At 47.9% G+C, this 17427-nt stretch overlaps 1 protein-coding gene across 2 annotated transcripts in view; it reads left to right on the top strand.

Annotated features, from left to right (window-relative positions):
• AK8 (adenylate kinase 8) overlaps nt 1-17427 on the top strand; it is a 154355-nt gene that overhangs the window by 36283 nt on the left and 100645 nt on the right. For both annotated transcript variants that reach the window (XM_030818091.1, XM_030818090.1), the window contains 3 exons: nt 12878-12959; nt 13506-13577; nt 14534-14734. In XM_030818091.1, the coding sequence (XP_030673951.1) occupies nt 12878-12959; nt 13506-13577; nt 14534-14734 (355 nt within the window). The remainder of the gene's footprint in view (nt 1-12877; nt 12960-13505; nt 13578-14533; nt 14735-17427) is intronic.

Genomic DNA, 17427 nt, shown 5'->3' with positions numbered 1-17427 from the left:
TCCAGTCACATCCGGATGCCCTAAAAATGGTTTCAACACTAGGAACACACTTGTCTTCCGGCTTCTTTGGGGAGATTGTTTTGGCCAGTGTGCTAGCTTTGTTTTCTGTGAATTTTGGATCTGTTTAGCGACTTCCTCCTTGTATTCTAAAATTACTCCCATCATTAGTGCTTTCAAGTTTCCCATTTGGCCTTGGACTCCTACACCTTGAGAAAGTTCAAGCACTGTACCCTAAGGGTGGAGGTGCCCCCATGGGACCCCGGGTTCAGGTTTTTGAGAACCAGTCTTCCAGTCTGATCTCCTATGCCAGGAGATTTTCCTGTCTCCTCCTCCTTTATTCCTCTAATCAACTGTAACAAGCACCAGGGTGCTTGATTTTAAAACATTAAATAAATGTGTAACATAAAAGTGATCACACCTGGTGGATGAATCCCAGTTTGTCTTATCAATGTCTTTTAAAAAGCCATTTGGCCGGGCGCGGTGGCTCACGCCTGTAATCCCAGCACTTTGGGAGGCTAAGGCGGGCGGATCACGAGGTCAGGAGATCGAGACCATCCTGGCTAACACAGTGAAACCCCATCTCTACTAAAAATACAAAAAATTAGCCCGGCGAGGTGGCGGGTGCCTGTAGTCCCAGCTACTCGGGAGGCTGAGGCAGGAGAATGGCGTGAACCCCAGGGGGTGGAGCCTGCAGTGAGCCGAGATCACGCCACTGCACCCCAGCCTGGGCGACAGCAAGACTCTGTCTCAAAAAAAAAAAAAAAAAAGCCATCTACAGAAATCATCCCACCAAAACCTCTTATGAAAAGGGAAACTGAGGCCCAGATGGAGGAAGGAATTTGGTTGACGTCCCACAGGCCAGGTCAGTGGCATTTTACAGGCCACCATGCAGAGGCTCCTGGCTAACTGACTGGCAGGTCAGCCTTCAGCTGGACTCGGCAAGTTTGTGCCAGGCCTTCTGACAAAGGCATTTTTATGTCACCAGCACCAGACATTTGGAATATCACAGACTGGAAAATATCTGGCAAAGAGAAAAAGAAATATTTTCATGTATGGATGGCACCCCCACGCCGCTGCAGGGGGCAAAGGAAAGACTTGTGCCCAATTATGACGGCTCATCATGTGCGGAGAATTTTATTATTCATCAAAAGGCATAGGCCTTCATGCACCGGGAATGTGATTTTTATGGGCTCCACACGTGGCTTGGGTTCACATCTGCTGACCTGAGCCGTCCCTCAAATATCTGGGCTGGCAGACAGCAGCGAGGGACACTCAGACAGGGACTGGTGTGGACAGCCTGCTTGGGCTGCAGTGCTTTTCTATGTAGAGCGCCCTGTAATTCACAGACAGGCAGCATGGCCTTAGGTGCTGCGGTGCATGCTGTGAAGTAACAGCTGTCTCACTGTCTCTGATTAAATGTGACGATCCAAGCATAGCGCTTAGCACTGTGCCCGGCCCGGAGGTCCACTTACAGTTGATGCTTTTTACATGCTAGATGACCTGGGTGAAGGCCATTTGAGGATCCCTTATGAGTAGAAGTCTGCTACTTCTTCATACCTGGACTTTGTGTTAGAAAACAGTCCTGGACACTTTCTGGGTGGGTTTATGATCTACCAGCAACATCATGGTGTACTTTTTTTTTTGGCGCGATCTCAGCTCACTGCAACCTCCGCCTCCTGGGTTCAAGTGATTCTCCCACCTCAGCCTTCCAAGTAGCTGGGATTGCAGGCATGTACCACCACACTGGCTAATTTTTGTATTTTTAGTAAAGACAGGGTTTCACCATGTTAGCCAGGCTGGTCTTGATCTCCTGACAGGTGATCCACCTGCCTCAGCCTCCTAGATTCCTGGGATTACAGGCATGAGCCACGGTGCCTGGCCTGTGGTGCACTTTTGAAACTACCACTCAAGTGAGTTCTATTATATCCCCATACCTGGATGGATGAGAGTGAGCAGTCTTTTCAGTGTAGTGCCTGAGGAAAAAAATCAGTGAAATTTCAGAGCCAGCTGCAGCCTGCCTTCCTCATGCCGTGTATGTGTGTGTGCGTGTGTGTGTGTGTGTGTGTGTGTGTGTGTGTGTGTGTGTGTTTCCACCTGGGATTGAGTCCCACCACTCTGGAGGTTAGGAATGGTTCAAAAGGTTGCCAAGCACGAGCGTAATGCAAGAAGCCAAGCACGTGGGATGCTCAGTTCACTCCTTTGGAGATGGAGCCGGGCCGTGAGGGAAGGACCTTCAGTGTGACTGCAGCAGGAATTTACTTTCTTGATGCTTGCTTTGGTTTGAATGTTTGTCCTCTCCAAAACTCATGTTGAACTTTAATCTCCAATGTGGCAGCATTGAGAGCCATAGTACTGCCTTTAAGAGGTGACTAGGGCCGGGCGCAGTGGCTCACACCTGTAATCCCAGCACTGTGGAAGGCCAAGGTGGGTGGATTACCTGAGGTCAGGAGTTCGAGAACAGCCTGAGCAACATGGTGAAACCCTGTCTCTACTAAAAACAAAAAAATTAGCTGGGCATGGTGGCGGGCGCCTGTAGTCCCAGCTACTCAGGATCCTGAGGCAAGAGAATCGCTTGAACCTGGGAGGCAGAGGTTGTGGTGAGCCGAGATCGCGCCACTGCACTATAGTCTGGGTGACAGAGCGAGGCTCCGTCTCCCCCGCCCCCCGCAAAAAAAAAAAAAAATGTTTTCTTTACAATTTACGCAGTTTCAGGTATGCTGTCATAAGCCGCAAAAACGGACTAAGACAGTGCTCAACTGGTGGGAGGTACCTCCTCAATCACAGTGTCTCCTCTTCTTCCTTAACTGTGAGGCTCAGAGCCCTTGCCGGAGTCAAAGCCACACTGTGACTAACAAAAGCTAGGCCCGCTACATCCTCCCCAGTGCTGCTGAGGAGGAGCCTGTGGAGGGATGCTGTCCCCATCTGCATCCCGGCTAACGCATTCTAGACATCGCCTCTTATTCCCCAGCACCTCTTCAAGAAGTCTTCCTATTCTCCCAGCAAAAGCATAGGAAGGAAACAGAGCCTGTCCACCAGGACCCATGATCGGTTAAATGGAATATGAACGAGTCTCTGCTTCAGTGTGTTAAAAGAATGTTACTTTGCCCCATGACTCATTGAGCTTGTGATCATGTTACGTTAAAGACAGGGAAGAAGGAAAATGAAGGCCAGAACTAAACCCAGACACAGTTGGTGAAGAGCAGAATTGGTCCATCAAGGTAAGGGTACACATCAGCCGGGCGTGGTGGCTCACGCCTGTAATCCCAGCACTGTGGGAGGCCTAGGCGGGTGGATCTTTTGAGGTCAGGAGTTCGAGACCAGCCTGGCCAACATGGTGAAACCCCATCTCTAGTAACAATACAAAAATTAGCCAGGTGTGGTGGTGGGCGCCTGTAATCCTAGCTACTTAGGAGGCTGAGGCAGGAGAATCGCTTGAACCCGGGAGGCGGAGGTTGCAATGAGCCGAGATCACACCACTGCACTCTCCATCTGGGCGACAGATGGAGACTCGGTCTCAACAAAAGAATAAAAAAAAATAAGGTACACAGAATGCTCAGCTAGCATTTACTGGCACCTGATATGTGCCGAACACCACGTCACACTGTAATGCATTTTCCCATTGAACCTGCATGACTGTCCTATGATGTTTTCAACAGCTAAGATTTCTGGGGCACCTGCTGTGCACCAGCAAATATTCTAGGTGGCTCAGAACAGAGGGCTGACAGGAGCAGGCAGATTCCAAGAGCTGCTGTCATTCTACGGATGAGGCCGTAGCACAGGAGCCCCACCGACTCACCCAAAGGAGGGATAAATACATTACCTAAAAGAAAAACTGACCTAGAAATGCATCAGGTTCAAAATGTCTACTTCTGCATAATCTTCCTCCTGGAGCTAAAGTAAGAATGCCACCATCAAATGCAAAACTTGGACCATTCTGAACCTTGACCATGTCCACAGATCCCTGGAGTCAGGTCTCTGATGCACGTGGGAAGCAAGTTCAGGCCCCCAGCCCCAAAAGTGACTGTACCGGCCGGGGGTGTTTCCTTTACTGAACATGAAATGCAAAATTCTATTTTGTGTTCCCAGGTTGACTCCTCTTAGATCTCATGTAATATCATGGAAACTTGGTTCTTTCACTGTAAAGGGGGAGAGGATGTAGCCTCCTTTTGACTGTGGAACCAAAAGTTTAGAATGTACATGGTGGGTTTCTGTAGTCTTTTTTCCTCCTCTTTGGTCATAGATTTATGCTTCCCTGCCCATAACATGAGTCAGTATTTTATAGTGGAAACAGTAACGGAGTGGAGGAGCTAGATGCTGGTCCACAGAACCACCAGCTGTTTGTTTTATTTCTCCTTGTGGTGTCATTGGGCTGGCATTAATAACACCACTTTCATCCCACTGATAGTAGGAACACAGGATTTTCTTGCCATTGTTTTGACACTCACGGGTTTATAGATGTCACTTGCCTCCTCCAAGGCATGTGGTTTTATTGATCCACAGCTCTGCTGAGGCCGTGGCTGTGTGTTCTTCAAATACAGATGCAGTTAGGTTTGCAGGGGATTGGAAGGGGAGGTCTGAGTTCCACTCAGGAAACTTATGGCCCTCATCACGGCAAGGCAGGGCTTCTGAGGGCTTGATGAGGTGCTGGGCAGAGCACAGTGAGCACACCCCCTGCGCCCCCTTATTTGTGGGTGTTTCTGTAAGAGACCCTGATGCTGAGGCCGTGGCTGGTTGGTTGGTGTGATAGGGGCTTGTTAAGGGCACGTGTGGACCACGTGTCTGCATACAGAGCCGCAGCACTCCATGTGGACAGGAACGTGTGTTCCGATACGCTCTGTGGATGTGTGATGCCTCAGAAGATCCCTCTCACTGCAGTAGAAGAGGAAAAAGAGATGATCAAATGCAGGACAGGGCCTGAGGTTTGAGCAGACACAAGAGGACCTTGGAGCAGGAGACAGTGTTGGAGAGGCACGGAGATGATGGGAACGGGACTGGACCCAGAAGCACCGACCACATCACTCTTCTCTTCGCAGGCTGAGCAGAGAGTCAGAGGTGCCAGGTCTGTTCCCGAGAGCTAACCAGGCACCCACAGCAGAAGGGCAGAGCAGAAGGGGGCCAACTCCTCATTCTCCCATTCTTTTTTTTTTTTTTTTTGAGATAGAGTCTTGCTCTGTCACCCAGGCTGGAGTGCAGTGGCACAATCTTAGTTCACTGCAACCTCTGCCTCCTGGATTCAAGCGATTCTCCTGCCTCAGTCTCCTGAGTAGCTGGGATTATAGGCACCCGCCACCATGCCCAGATAATTTTTGTATATTTAGTAGAGCGGGGTTTCACCATGTTGGCCAGGATGGTCTCGATCTCCTGACCTTGTGATCCGCCCGCCTCGGCCTCCCTAAGTGCTGGGAATACAGGCGTGAGCTGCCGCACCCAGCCGAATTTTTGTATCTTTATTAGAGATGAGGTTTCACCATGTTGGCCAGGCTGGTCTCAAACTCTTGACCTCAAGTGATCCACCCACCTTGGCCTCCCAAAGCACTGGGATTACAGGCATGAGCCACCGTGCCCAGCTAATTTTGTATTTTTAGTAGAGACGGGGTTTCTCCATGTTGATCAGGCTGGTCTCAAACTCTCAACCTCAGGTGATCCACCCACCGTGGCCTCCCAAAGTGCTGGGATTACAGGTGTGAGCCCCCGCGCCTGGCCTAATTTTTTATTTTTTTGTAGAAGCGGGGTCTTGCTGTGTTGTCCAGGCTAGTCTAGAACTCCTGGCCTCAAGCAATCCTCCCACCTTGGCCTCCTAAAGTGCTGGGATTATGGGCATGAGCCACAGTGCCTGGCCTGTTTGTTTATAATCCTCGTTTAATTATTTCATCAACTGTTAGCTAGATTTTGATTATTCACATTGTGCAGAGGAGAATGAGGCCAGAGGGGATGAAGTGACTGGTTGAAAGTCACACACTGGCTGTGGCACAGGTCATCTGGTTCCAAAGCCACTGCTTTCCACCATCACAATAAACTGATCCTTTCCAGGGCTAATCTTGTTTCTAGAGAGGTGGGTCTACACCACAGACATGGTCTAAAGTGTTTGAGGGGAATGGGCCCTGGATGCTGGGTTATTCGTGTCTTTTACTTTCATCTAAAGCACATTATGTCTGACTTGGAGAACTAAATGTGAACCTCCAAAGTAAGTTATCTCTGCAGGGGGCTATCTTGGGGCCAACCTCAGAGCTGGGGTAGACAGGTCCATCTGGGGACAGAACAATTTGTTCTTCAAACTGTGTCTCCTTCCATGGAGTGGCTTCAGGGGCACCATAGACATTTGATATGAATTTGATTTAAAATTTTTTAAACTATTTTGGAACCAATAAAAACCCTCTTGAGGCCGTGCGCAATGGCTCATGCCTGTAATCCCAGCACTTTGGGCAGCTGAGGCGGGTGGATCATGAGGTCAAGAGATCGAGACCATCCTGGTTAACACGGTGAAACCCCGTCTCTACTAAAAAATATAAAACATTAGCTGGGCGTAGTGGCATACACCTGTAGTCCAGCTACTTGGGAGGCTGAGGCAGGAGAATCACTTGAACCCGGGAGGAGAAGGTCGCAGTGAGCCGAGATTGTGCCATTGCACTCCAGCAGCCTGGGCGACAGAGTGGGACTCCGTCTCAAAAATAAATAAAAAAAAAAAAAAAAAAAAGGTGCCTCTTGAATGCCTGCATTTGGGCTTTACCAGGTTTTCATACCCTAGAGATCATTGGCCTGTAAGCTGCACATCTAGGAGTAATGATATCCCCGCATCTGCACATTTGTATAAAAATACCACGCATGTATCATTGATTATCAAGGGTGGAGTTCAATGCTGTTTGTTTAGAAAAATCACTCCTGCATATTTCGGCATTGTAAGAGCGTAATCACTGTTAGGCTGCCCAGAAAAAGGTCAGGCAAAACCCTGGGCACACCTCACCTTGATCAGGTGGAGGAATCAGAGCAAGTTAAGGGGTAACGGGTTCCTGCTACAGTCATACATGTGGAATGTGGAATACTAACGTATTCCACATGGAATGTTCAATGCATTCCATGTTCAGTGCTAACAGGGGTTGCATATTGTTTGGGATTCAACTTTGAGATAAAAATTCTTGCTAGTCATCTTTCAGGTGAGTTGAATATGGAAGGCATCCTAGGGTTCTGTGGCAGGCTAAGGTTTTTATGTTTTTCTATAAACCAAAGTAACTGCTCCTGGGACAGTGTAATGTCAAATTTTTTTATTTTCATCAAAGTAGTCTCATTGTTCTCACCGATTGGCTTTAGAACATATCACTGTCCCAAACTGGATCTTTTAAGATGCATTTCCTTCCTGGCTGACAGAATCTCTCTCCTCTATGTTGGGAAACGTTAGGCAACGTTGGGCCTGCGGTGCCTCTTGTGGGGCTTGCCCTGGTTCAGACTTGGAGCTGAGCGAGACTGATTTATCAAGTCCAAGTCTTCAGCCTCAGCTGGCCTCCTTGGGACTGCAGAGATTGAGCATGCAGCTCCAAGGGAATGCCTCCAGTGGAGTCTGCAGTCAGAGCTGGGAGCCAGATCAGGGGCAGGACTGGGGAAAACACCCAGGGGAGCCCCACGCTCTGGTCCTGGGAGGAGAGGGGAGGAGCGGAAAGGCAACGCATCAAAAAGGCAGAGGCCCAGAGGGCAACAGAGCCTTCCCATGTGAAGTTGCTAATTGCGCTTTAATAATAGTCAGGAGGGCAAAAGAGGCCAGTGTTAGCACAAAGCCGGACGGCTCGTACCGCATCAGGCCGCGCTCTGCTGGGCCTCGCCAAGTTCCCCAGGCTGGCTGGCTTCTTTTCTTTGCTTTTTTTTCATCTGTGACATCTGCTCAGTGCTTGTCCCTCCTGTGATACCATACCCCTCGCAGCTGTGCAGACCTCCAGCTCTGCACTGGTGCCTGGAGTGCCCTGAGCATACGGCCTTTTTGATGTGTGATAAAACAGAACCGAGCCACGGGGGTATGGTGAGCGAAGGCATCAGAATATCAATTAACCTGCTCTGAACAAAGCTGCAGCTCAGAGTGGAATAGACATTTCACTGAAGTGTCAGGAAGATGGATAATGTATTCTAATTAGGGATTGACTGATACCTCCACATCCAGCCACTCCTGGACGTGAGACCCGCGAACCTCGCAACACAGGCTTGTTGGGAATGTCTTAATGTCCCATCATGGCAGTTGTCGGGTGCTATTTACTGATTTATGACTTCTTGCTTTGCCAGAATTTGTAGCCATTAAAGTCCTCCCAGCCAAAATTGCTGCTTCCCTGTGAACGTGCAGCCCATTTTGCAGCTGGGCAAATAACCCCTTTAAGTGCAAGAGTTCTGGGAAAGAAGATCTTTTCTGAGCACCAAGCCTGCAGCTTTCATCTTGAGGATGCCATAGGACAGACCCTACTTCAACAGAGGTTTGGTCAAGGCGCCCTCCCTTCCAGGTGGACCAGTGTGGACCAGCGTGGGCTGGCGCAGGGAGGAAGAGCCTCCATGGCTGCTTTCTCCGTACATTGGGGGGTGGCTCTAATGGGGCCTGGGTGCTGCTCGAGGGCTTCCTCGGGGACCTTGTTTCTTAGTCCCCAGGTGATCGTACCATTTCCCCAACTCAGAAAGAGCAGACCTGGAGAGCTGGTGGCCTAGGGCTCACTCCAGAGCCCCCCACCTTCTTCCTTTTAGATTTTCACATCTGCACCAGAATGACACTCCAGTGAGGCCAGGCTAATTAGGGAGATGTTCCTCATTTTGCTGCACTTTTCCTGTGTAATTGGAAGTCCCGCTTTCTCCAGTGAAAAGTCAGTGAGAGCTGTTCCCCTGAATAGTTCTAAAAGCTTTGGACCACATACTGATATCTGCTGCAAATTTATGGGTGAGATTATAATGATTGCTCAGTAATGCAATATTAAAAGCAGAGGCCTTTCTCAGTGCTGAGCAAAGGCGGAGTTCCAGCCTTCCAGCTTCAAAACGGGACTCAAAGCAGAATTACCAGCCCTTGTACTAGAAGCAGCAATCAATGGGCTCACAATTCCTCCCCGTCCAAATAAAGGAAAAATAAGGGGGTATGAATTTAGCTAAAGTTCAGAAAATGTTGGTTCGGCTTCCAGAACTGTGAGGGAGCTCTCAGACGCTGCGTCTCCTGGTTCTGCTGGTGTTGCTCACATCTGGAGATGTTTGCTGTTTCTAAGAGCTGCAGCCTGGCGCTTGGCTGGCTATAACAAGGACTTTAGGGAGCAAAAGACTGTTAAAAATTGTTTTTGCACTTTTGCTTCATTAGTTCTAGAAACCAGGGGTTCCGTAGCTGTGAGTCTTCCTGTATAATTCAAGAAATTAATGAAAGCTTGCTGGATTTTTCCAACAGTCTTTAGGCTGTAAATTTGTTTAGCTTTTTTTTTTTTTTTTTAACTGTCAGTGGAGGCTACTGGAACCTAAATATTTTAATATTGAAGAAATGCATGCTTTTTTTTTTTTTTTTTTCAGAGACAAGTTCTCACTGTGTCACCCAGGCTGGAATGCAATAGTACAATCATAGCTCACTGCAGCCTCAAATTCCTGGGCTAAGGGCATCTTTCTGCCTCAGCCTCCCAAGTAGCTGGGACTATAGGTGTGCACCAACGCTCCTGGCTAATTTTTAAAAATCTTTTTTGGTAGAGTGGGGGGGTCTCACTATGTTGCCCAGGCTGGTTTGAAATTCCTGGCCTCCAGCGATCCTCCTGCCTTGGCCTCCTAAAGTGCTGGGATTTCAGGCATGAGCCACTGCACCCAGACCACCTTTTGGTTTGTTTTTAAAGAAAGACATCTCTTACCATCGCCCACACTGTGTCTGTCGATCAGGTGATGTGGACGTGAGTGACCTGGAGGCTGAGTCCGTCCATGTCAGTCCATCCTCTGACCTTAGAGCAACTGAGTCTCACTATGGCTGAGAGGGAGGGCTCTACAGCAAGCGGGGGCTCCCAGCATTGACTCTCAGTTGCCCGACCCCGCTTCCTACAAAATGGAGACTCGAAGCAATTCGCTGCTTTCTTTCAGTCTCTTCCAAAGCTCCCTTTACTAATTTACCTGGACATCAAGTCTAAAGCATTACATTGTGTGTGTGTGTGTGTGTGTGTGTGTGTGTGTGTGTGTGTAACTCTAGACTCACGGGACTTGAAAGGACTTTAGAAATTGTTTAATGTGAACATTGCTGAGGGACATAAAAAAACATCTTAAGCAAATGAGACGATAATGCGTTGACTTGATAGTGTAAAAATGTCAACTTGTTGTGAATTGATCTACACATTTAATGTTGTTCCAGAATCCTAGTGGAATTTCTATTTGGGAACTTGACAAAATATTTTTAATGTTTACCCGAAAGATCTTGTTTTGAAAAAAAAAAAAAAAAAGAAGGGAAAGCGTATTTTACTAGACATTATGATAACTTATAAAACAACAATTTAAACAGTTAAATAAAAAGAATTTAACAATCTACAGGCAGAAAGAGGCCAGAGCCAATGTCATGTTAGCATTTAGACTGTGATAAGTGTCCTCGGAGGGGAAAAGATAGGCTGTATTGTGGGAGAGTTTGGAACAGGTGGTGAGCCACAAGGAAACAGATTAGATCACAGCCCTATATCATCCGCAAACTGGAATGGAGCCCTATTACATGAATCATTACTATTTACATGTAAAGAGTAAAAACACAAGAACACAATTTAAAGGCAAGTGAATATGTATCAGCTTTTGCAGGCGGGAGGGTGTTTTATGCATCCACCGATGCCAGAATCCAAAGAGGGAAGCAGCGATTGATTTGGCCGCAAACTGATGTGTTAAAAGCAACACCACACACAAAATGAAAAGGCTGCAAGACAAACTGCTGAAAATATTGGCAACATAGTTTGCCTCAAAGGGTTTGTGGTAGTGTTTGCCAAAATGGGTTAACGTTCTTAATATGTAAAGAGCTGTTGTCAATAAATAAAAGGATGAAACCCCAAGGGGAAAGTAGATAGATGACACAAATGGACATTTTGGAAAAGAAAAAAAAATCCAAATAGCTAACAAACATATGGAAAAAATACTGAACCTCATTAATGATCAAAGAAATGTAAATTAAAGCAGCAGTGGTATACTGTATTTTGCTGGACAGATTTTTTTCCCCTAGATAATGCCCAACATTGGCAGAGAGGCAAGGAAACAGATGCTTTGCCATTGGATTCATAAACTGGTGGGCCATTTTGTAGAGCGATGTGACGAAACGTATCAAAAGTCATAAAAGAAGGTATCAACTTTTAGAAATTTATCTGAGGATGTTTGATAGGCATCGAGATGCATATACAACATTGTTTATAGTGGTGGAAAACTGGAATCAAACTGAGCAATATGAGCAACAATATGGGATCAGTTAACATCAGGTCAATTCATACAATACCAGGCAGCTGTGAAAACTTCTATGCAAGGAGTACTTTGTGACATGGGAAAAGTTCAAGAAATGTTTTTGCTGGAAAAGAACAGATTACCAAACACTGTGTACAGTGTGATTCCCTTCCCCACAACCCCCAGCCGCCAGGAAAAGAGGTACCTGTACTTGCTGCTTGGAAGGAGATGTACCAGAATGTTGACAGTGGCTTGTTTGGGTCTGAGGTGCCACCAGTGACTCTTATTATTATTTCAGCTCTTCAGTATTTTCCACACAGTGTACAATGATTGTATATTACTTTCACAACTGGATTTAAAGAGTTAGTAAAGGCCAGGCACAGTGGCTCATGCCAGTAATCCCAGCACTTTGGGAGGCTGAGGCAGGAGGATTGCTCGAGCCCAGGAGTTCAAGACCAGCCTAGGCAATGTAGCAAGACTCTATCTCTATAAACAAATAGTAAAAATAAACCTCTAAACCAGTTTCCTAGCTGTACCAAGAGGGGGCTGATGCGTGAGGAATTTCAATCCTATAACAAGTTAGCCGCAGAGCAGAAACCGGAATCATCGTCCAGGGTTTGTTTTTAAGAAAAGTGGGGTGTTCCTGCAGATATATGAGGCAGAAAATAGAAACAAAAGTGGGGTTTTGTTTTCACCCCAGTCTCAGGAATCTCTCAGAAACTCTCTTTAGGAAATTATCCAAAATGTGGAAAGCGCTAGATGCACAAAGATGTTCATCGAGGTATTATTTATGATAGTGAACACTGCTCGCAGTTGCAATGTTCATTGGTGGGCATAGTTAAGTGGCTGTGTACATTCTCTTGGTGGGACATTGCACAGCCGTTGATAATGTGGACAATGAGGAGCCGTGCAGATACGAAGAGATGCTTGTGGTCGCTATTGTGTGGTGGAAAAAATCAAGATGTAGGCCGGGCGCAGTGGCTCACGCCTGTAATCTCAGCACTTTGGGAGGCCAAGGTGGGCAGATCACCTGAGGTCAAGAGTTTGAGACCAGCCTGGCTAACATGGTGAAACTCTGTTTCTACTAAAAATACAAAAAATTAGCCGGGCATGGTGGCACACGCCTGTAATCCCAGCTACTTGGGAGGCTGAGGCAGGAGAATTGCTTGAACCCAGGAGGTGGAGGTTGCAGTGAGCCAAGATTGTGCCATTGCACTCCAGCTTGGGCAACAAGAGTGAAACTCTGTCTCAAAAAAAAAAAAAAAATCAAGATGTAAAATATATATGTTATGATTATAATCACCAAGATATGATTCGGAAGGGAATATAATAATATATTACAAAGTAGTTTTTAAAGAAGGGTGAAGTAGCTATCAGAAACATTTTTTTTTTTGTCTTAAAAGTTCTAGTCTTTCTATAAAGCTATTATATTCCTTTTAAAATAATTCCAAGAAATCTAAAACTCAAAACAGATGAGCACCTCTCTGAATCTTCTGTCTAGGGCTGGATTCTGGATGGCATCCCCGAGGCGCGTGAGCAGGCTCTGAGGATCCAGACCCTAGGGATCACCCCCAGACACGTCAGTGAGTAGCTCCAAAGGGTCCCCCCACCCACCAGAGCTGCAGCCCCAAGGGGTGGCCAGTGAGCGCCCCGCTCATGCCGCCTGCTCCCGACCTCGGCCCAGGCACCATCCAAGACCCAGCAAGGAAGAGGACAGCACAGCTGAATTTTTCACAGAGCTAAATATATTCAGGGCTGGTTCTTAAGAAAAGTGGGGTTTTGCTTTCAGCCTGGCGATTCCTTGTCTCAAGAAGGAAATCAACTAGAATGCTATGCAAGCGTCCAGTGCGCGCAGAGATGCCCATCGTGGCGTTATCTGTGACGAGGGAAATTGTTAACCGGCAGAACTTTCCGTCATGGGCCCTGCTCTGTCCCGATGTTACGCTCTTTGTGTTTGGGTGCGAGAAGACCTTTCTGTTAGGAATTCATGGGGATGGAAGATGATTGTTGTTTTAATGTCATTATACAGAAAAGCAAAAAACCTAAAGCAGGTATTGGTCTGTGATATTCAAATGTGTGGCACCCGCTGCCCGACATGCCTGGTTTTGCTCCTTTTCTTCTCTGCCTAGTCGTGCTGAGTGCTCCAGATACGGTCCTGATCGAGAGAAACTTGGGGAAGAGAATCGACCCTCAAACTGGAGGTATGGCTACGGCCACCCCCACCCAGCCCCAGGGGGTTTCAGAGACCATGGTGATGACAGCCCTCTACCATTTCCTGAGCTTGCATTCTGCTCTGGGCACCCGTAGAGGGACACGAGGAAGGCTGCCACAGCCTGGGCTCTGAGCTGGAAGACACTGGCAAGGGTACATTCTGGTAGATGAGGAAAGGGAGGCCTGTTTAGGCTAAAGGAGGAGACTTTCTTGTGGCAGAACCAGAATAGAGTGTGGGGGGTCATGCCGGGCACCTGGGCTTGGGGCCCACACAGGAGCCAGGGGACATGTCTGCCTCTCCCTGGGACAAATTATGTGCCCCCCGACACCTCTCATTCTTTGGTATGTATACAGGAGAGAGAGGCATGAGCATTACCTGGGAGAATTGGCAGGTGTTGCAGGGGATGCGGCTCTTGAACTGGGCCTTGAAGACCAGGCAGTTCAGCAAGGGGCTGGCAGGAGGATGCGGGGAGACGAGACTGCCCTTGATCGTCCGGGCCTCAGGCTGTGGTGGCAGATAGACCTGGGTTTGTGGATCCCTAACTCTGCCCCTTTCTGGCTGTCGACATGGGATACCTGAGACTCAGTTTTCTTATCTGTACTTGGGGATGAAAATACCAACCTAATGGGTGATGGGATGGCTGTGAGGATGAAATGGGAGTCTGCAGGTGCCTGTCAGAGTGCCTGGCACAGAGTAAGTGCTCAGAAGTTCACGGCAGCCCTTGCCCTGGGTTCTGTTCTTGTATTGTAACAAGAATAATAGTTAAGAGCAGGCTCAGAGTAGCTGGAAGTGCTGGTGTTGAGCAACGGTGTCCTGCCATGGTCAGCCACACCCCAGGAATTTGTAGGGCCTGGCCTCCAGGACAGCAAGCACCCCAGGCAGGCACAGCAGCACCCACAGGGCCCCTGCATGGCCATTTCTAACTGCGCACCTCTCTCCTTGCAGAGATTTATCACACCACCTTTGACTGGCCACCCGAATCTGAAATCCAGAACCGTCTCATGGCGCCAGAGGACATCTCAGAGCTGGAGACGGCTCAGAAACTGCTGGAATATCATAGGAACATCGTCAGGGTCATTCCCTCCTACCCCAAAATCCTTAAAGTCATCAATGCTGACCAGCCATGTGTGGACGTCTTCTACCAGGGTAAACACAAACAGGCAGCCCCACCCTGGACAGGCTGGGCTCGCTGTGCCTTCTACCACTTTGTCCCTTACTCTGGTAGTGGCCAGTGTCTGGGACATGCCTGGGAAGCTAGGAGTCAAGACATAGATGACCCGGGTTCCCTGCCCAGAAATGCATGTGTGCAGAGCCCCTGGGGGCACCCCACTTGGAGACCCTGAGCTAATGTCCCACACTCAGACGTGGTCACATCTCTGGCCCACAGCAGATTTGGTGGTGGTGGGGTTGGGAGGAGGAGAGGCAAGGGATGGGGTGGGAGGAACATGGTAGCAAGAAGTTTGAGCCTGACCTTGAGGGAGAGGAAAGAAAAAACATATAAAGATTAAGACAAAAACAAAACCACCACCACCATACACAACACAACAAAACACACACACACAACACAGGTGGTATGCTTCATTTAGGATGGAGATACATGGCCCCCCACCCGGCACTGCGTTGCTGTCCACAGCAGTGGCCGATGTTCACAGCAGCTCGGGAGCCACTGCGGGCAGCCTGTGCAAGGTGGTGGGGACGGCTGAGCTGAGCAATGTGTTCAAATCTCAGCCCCGACGCAGCCCAGCTGTGCAGCCTTTGGCGTTTCTCCTAACTCCTCGGAGCCCTAGTTTTGGCATTCCTAAAATAGGAACAAAACTTGTGCCCTCCTCCCAGGCGTAGGTGAGGATTAAATGGGATTCTCCAGATCATGTGTCCACAGCCACAAGCCCAGTTCTGGCGCAGAGAGAAGCCTCAATAAACATCAGACGTCATAGCTCCTATCATTGTTCAACACCCTGCCCAAAAAGGCAAGGGCAAGGTAGAATAATTCTATCCCCAAACAGCTGTAGTATCCTTTTCAAAAGTCTTGCTGAGCTTCAGTCATCTCAAAATCCAGTTATCCCCTTCCACGTGGTGTCGGGTAAATGAAGCGTTTACGATGGGAACATCACAGATATTTAAGACACTTGACAGTTTACAAAGTCCTTTTTTTCGTATATTCTCTCAAATCTCTCCAAGAAAACTTCTGTTTTGCTGGGGAGGTGGTTTTGAGCTCCCTCAAGCCCTTCCCTGCTGACTCTCCCAGCACCTTCTCCTGCTGGTAGACTCGGTGCATAATCCTCATTGCTACACTGAGCTCGGAGATGTGGTGTTTGCCGGCATGGATTGAACAGCCTCGCCCTCTGAAGGGGGCAATCAGCCAATGGGTGGGTTAGTAGAAAATGTCGCTACTTAAAGAAGAAATGCCAGGCTTATGATGGCTTATAATTTTCCAGTGATTTTGCATCTCGGAAGGGTCTTTAGTAACAAACACTGCACTCTTAAGATAAACAACCACAACATTTATCTTATGCCATGATTCTGAATTTACACATTAATTACTTCCAAATTACTTAATTAAATTTAAAAGTTCATATGATCATTCATAAAGAATTCATGCCTGGAATTGTAAATAAAAATGTGAGTGTCTGAATATTAATTATTATTAATTAATAATGCAGAGAGATAAATTGAAAATTGGAATGCAAAATTCTCTCTGTGTTGTTTTTTTAATCTCTCTGCAGTGCATCCAGCAACCACATATTTTTAAAAAGAATAATTAGATGTTGAGACTGTCTGGGGGATCATTACTTCTAATTAACTTAGTTATTTACTGTAAATTAAGCATCATTTGTAAGCAGGCTGCTTTGCCTGTAGTATTTGTGCTTTTCAGATGCACGGGATTATGGAAGGTCTGAGAATAAAGAGAGCCTCGCCTGAGTAGCTTCCTTTGGGCTTCTCTCAGTGGAGGAATGGTACCCATGGCGGGAGGTTTGGGAGAGTTGCCCCAGCTCTGCCAAGTCTCAGCCTAATTGGCTCATCTGTAAAATGGGACATGAATAACGCAACCCTCATGGGATTATTGGGCCAAACAAAAGAGATGGTGCCTATAGAGTATTTGTCGTAGCGATTAGTACATGCCATTGATGATGCTGATCACAACCTGGAAAAAAGTCCATTCTAACTCATCTGTGCCTTCTAAAAAGAGGGGACTGTGCATCTCTAATGACCCTTCCAATTTAAAAGTCCTGCAAAGATTTGAGAGTTCAGGATTTTCACAATGAATATATCCCAGCGGTTCACAATCGGGGGCAGTTTTGCCCCCACCGCACCCCCAGGGACATTTGGCAATGTCTGTAAAGGTTTTTTGGTTGTCATACCTTGCGGTTGTGCTACTGGCACCTAGTGGGTAGAGGCCAGGGATGCTTCTCAACATCCTGCAGTGCCCAGAACAGCCCCGCAACAAAGAATCTTCTGGCCCCAAACGTCAGTAGTGCTGAGGATGAGGAAGCTGCCTGGTTCTTGGGTGGCGTGTTCCTGAGGAGGCACGATGGCCTGGCCCCTCACCCAGCACAGCATCCACTGCAAGGCACATTGGCAAAGGCAGACTGGCAGGAAGGTGTAATGGAGCCACCCGTGGCTGACTTTGCACAGGACAGTCTGGGGCCTTGGCAGGAGGGGGAAGGTCTCCCTGGGGAAGGATACCCTGTTTTGAAGGCTGGCGTGGGTGCTGGCACAGGTCCGTGCCTCATCTGTGGGCATCTCCCCTGCCTCAGGTGCCCGAAATGCTGCCTTTACAGCCTCATTAGCCTTTTCTCACAGCTCCCTGCTTCTGAGCTCCAGCGGGAGGTGACCTGGTT

The sequence above is a fragment of the Nomascus leucogenys genome, chromosome 8, assembly GCF_006542625.1.
Source record: "Nomascus leucogenys isolate Asia chromosome 8, Asia_NLE_v1, whole genome shotgun sequence".
Taxonomy (NCBI): domain Eukaryota; kingdom Metazoa; phylum Chordata; class Mammalia; order Primates; family Hylobatidae; genus Nomascus; species Nomascus leucogenys.
This window is presented reverse-complemented; position numbering and strand designations above follow the sequence as displayed.